The 3,188-nt window shown below is 24.1% G+C and overlaps 1 protein-coding gene across 1 annotated transcript; it reads left to right on the forward strand.

Annotated features, from left to right (window-relative positions):
• Positions 1 to 796: 796 nt before the first annotated feature.
• On the forward strand, positions 797 to 2,304 carry LOC126909494 (uncharacterized). Its single transcript, XM_050691922.1, has 2 exons — positions 797 to 994; positions 2,006 to 2,304. Exons 1-2 carry the CDS (start codon positions 919 to 921, stop codon positions 2,287 to 2,289), a joined length of 360 nt encoding a protein of 119 aa, XP_050547879.1. The 5' UTR covers positions 797 to 918; the 3' UTR covers positions 2,290 to 2,304.
• The last annotated feature ends 884 nt before the right edge of the window (positions 2,305 to 3,188 follow it).

Here is a 3,188-nt window from a genome sequence, read left to right on the forward strand (position 1 = left end):
AAAAATTTACCTGTTTCCTTACTTACTGGTCATTCTATATTTTACTAAATATATCAAATATATTTATTTACAAAATTTTTTATTTTATAAATTATTGAGTAAATTTTATTAAACGGATCACATTATATAAAAAAAAAAATGACATTTATCTATAAAGGCATAAACATGGTCTAGCATATTCTGATAACTCTTATAACTTTTGATAAAATTAACATCTTGCAGTAATTTTTTTGTTTAATGTTGTTCACTCAGAGACAATCTTAAAATTATATTTATATTATTATTTGCGTTTAATTAAACGATAAAATGAAAATTTAATTTGTTTATTATTTTAAAATTATCATTTTTTAGCCATTTTCTTACAAACATTTTTAATAGGTCGATAATAAATTTAGGATAAGTAACTTTTGAGGTACAAACATTTTTATACATATGGTGGTTATGTAGAGTTCATGGTTGCAGCTCTAACTAAAGTATATTTATAATGCATACTCCAACCGCGTTAAATATCTCCATTTTATGTACTAATATGCTTGTAACTCAATAAGTATTTATCCTAAAAGTTTTTATTGACCAATGACATATTTTATGAGAAATGGTATTAAAAATTAAAATACGTAACTTTTGAAATAATTATAATATAAAAAAAATCCCATCTTATATTTTTTATTATTAAAAATATTATTTTACTGTAGGCTACAAATTCATAAATTATTTGAAAAATAAAATTATAGCTAAATGTTAATTGTATCAAAAGTTATGAGAGTTTTATACAATAATATTCTATAAATTACTAAATAACTTTATTGCATTCATTTTTGTTAGGAAGAATATCCCATATCATTTTACGTCATACAAGAATTGTATAGAAAATTGATCCCATATGCAGATAATGATTTTGATATTGGTATTAAGTTAATGGAAAGGCATGCAAAAAAATTAGAAATAGATATGTCCATAGTGAAAAAAGAACTCGAAGCGGAGAACATATTAGGTATTGGAGATTTAATTTTTTAACTTTATACAGAGTGGAAGAGATCAAATTGACAACTATTATAAATTTTAATATAATTCACATTTTGCTTTGATTTGTTTAATAATAATGTGTGCACAATTAAATTAAGTCAAAATAATTTTTTTTATTATTTTGTTATAAATCAAAAAAAGGAAAAAGTAAGTAAAAATATGGAGACAATAGATTAGAAAGTGGATAATCGTATAAAATAAAAAAGAATAAATAAAATTATAGAGTGATCTTGGGTTTCCCTTTTAGATTTCATATTCTTCTCTAATGTTTAATTACGCAAAAAATTATTTCTAATTAAAAAGCACAAATAAATATTTTTATATTATATATAGTGTATACTTATATGACACAGTACAAGTTATACAGTCCACAAAATTGCTTATAACTAGGGTCGACAACACACGCAAGCCATACTATAGATGATTTTTTTACCGAGGGCAACAAAATGAAAAGCCATAAAAATATAATATTAGCATAAATGCAGTCTAATTTTTTTTTTATATCCCACCCAACTACTTACAGAATAAAAGTAATTTCATTATTTTTTTTTTTTTTATCATTAGTTACATATTTCTTGAATTATTAGCTATGTAATACTATTTAAGTTCAATTCTTATACATTGTCAAGATGTCAAATTCGTTTTTTTAAATGAGCCCACATTATTTGAGTTTAGTAAAATGCTTATAATTTAATAGTAACTGGAATTTGAATTTTTAATAAAACATTATTTGTTTAGTATTTATATCTACTAATCTTTATTCAAATTTTAAATTAGGTCGGGTTGGAAGCGTTGCATAAAAAATATTTTTGTTCGAAAATTATGAAATAAGTGCTATTTCAAAAGAATTAATAAAAAAATAGTTTTTGTAATTTTAATATAAGTATTTTTAGACATGTGAGGTGTGAAATAATTCATGTTCTATTTTTATTCTGACGCACATATAAATTTTAACAGAATTTTTTTGGTTTTTTTTTAGGTAATGAAGTAAATTTAAAATATGTTATTAACAAAGAGTTTAAAAAAGTACAAATTTCTGAAATCAATTTAAAAAATGCCTTTTTGAATGGCGATAATAATAAAAACGGCACTGTGACAATAGAATATGCAAAAACTCTTATTACGACAAACGAATTGTTTGGAAATAAATTATCTAGTGAAGATCTAAACAAAGTTCTTGAAAGTTTGAAAAATGACCAAAATCAATGCAATTACATAGGTAAAAAACATAACTTTTTTAAAAGGTATCAAAATATTTATTAAAATTGTCAACAATTGCAATGGTTTAAATTCATGTTTTTTTCTATTTCAACACATGCCATTTGATTATTGATATAAATGGATGTACGAAAATACCACGCCAACATTTCAATACCGCGACCATTACGCGCTAGATATATTTATGGCATGTTGTGATAGNTACGAAAATACCACGCCAACATTTCAATACCGCGACCATTACGCGCTAGATATATTTATGGCATGTTGTGATAGGACTTTCATTGTAATAGTCTAGTCGACAATGGTTTTGATGGTAGAGACCCGTGGGTTGTTTATTATTGATGAGTACAATATATTAGTTTGGGTAGGCTTTATTAAAAAGATACCGAAAAGACGAACGCCTAATAATAATAAAAATAATTCTTCGCATAATATCACGGCACTTACGCTGGCTTCGGTTATCATGTGACCTATCAACCAAGTTAAAAATAATTAATGTTTCATCATACATTTTAAAAATATTCATCAATTTATAGAATTTTTAGGTTTTTTGAATATTCTCAAAGAAATTATTTAGTTCTATTTTTGTTTTAAATGCTATAGTCTCCTGTAATAGTTTGCAGAAGAATATTTCCGTTGTCGACAATATTTTCACGATAGTATTTTTCATGAATATTAAAGTTGACATTTTGAATCCCTCCCTCCTGTGGGTAAGTAAAGATTCAGATTTATAAAAAAAATATACAAAATAATAGGTAAATACCTCATGTATCTATACAAAAAAATCTATTCATCCATACATTTATCAAAAAGTTATGGCAGTTATAAAGTTAAATAATAAGAAATAAAGTTTTTTTGATATATTGTTTTTGATAACAATTTTGTCTGCTCTATAACAATAGTTAAATTATAATTTAGTGCGCATTTTTTTCCTCCAGTAA

The sequence above is a fragment of the Daktulosphaira vitifoliae genome, unplaced genomic scaffold (genome assembly GCF_025091365.1).
Source record: "Daktulosphaira vitifoliae isolate Bord-2020 unplaced genomic scaffold, ASM2509136v1 Scaffold_453, whole genome shotgun sequence".
Classification (NCBI taxonomy): Eukaryota; Metazoa; Arthropoda; class Insecta; order Hemiptera; family Phylloxeridae; genus Daktulosphaira; species Daktulosphaira vitifoliae.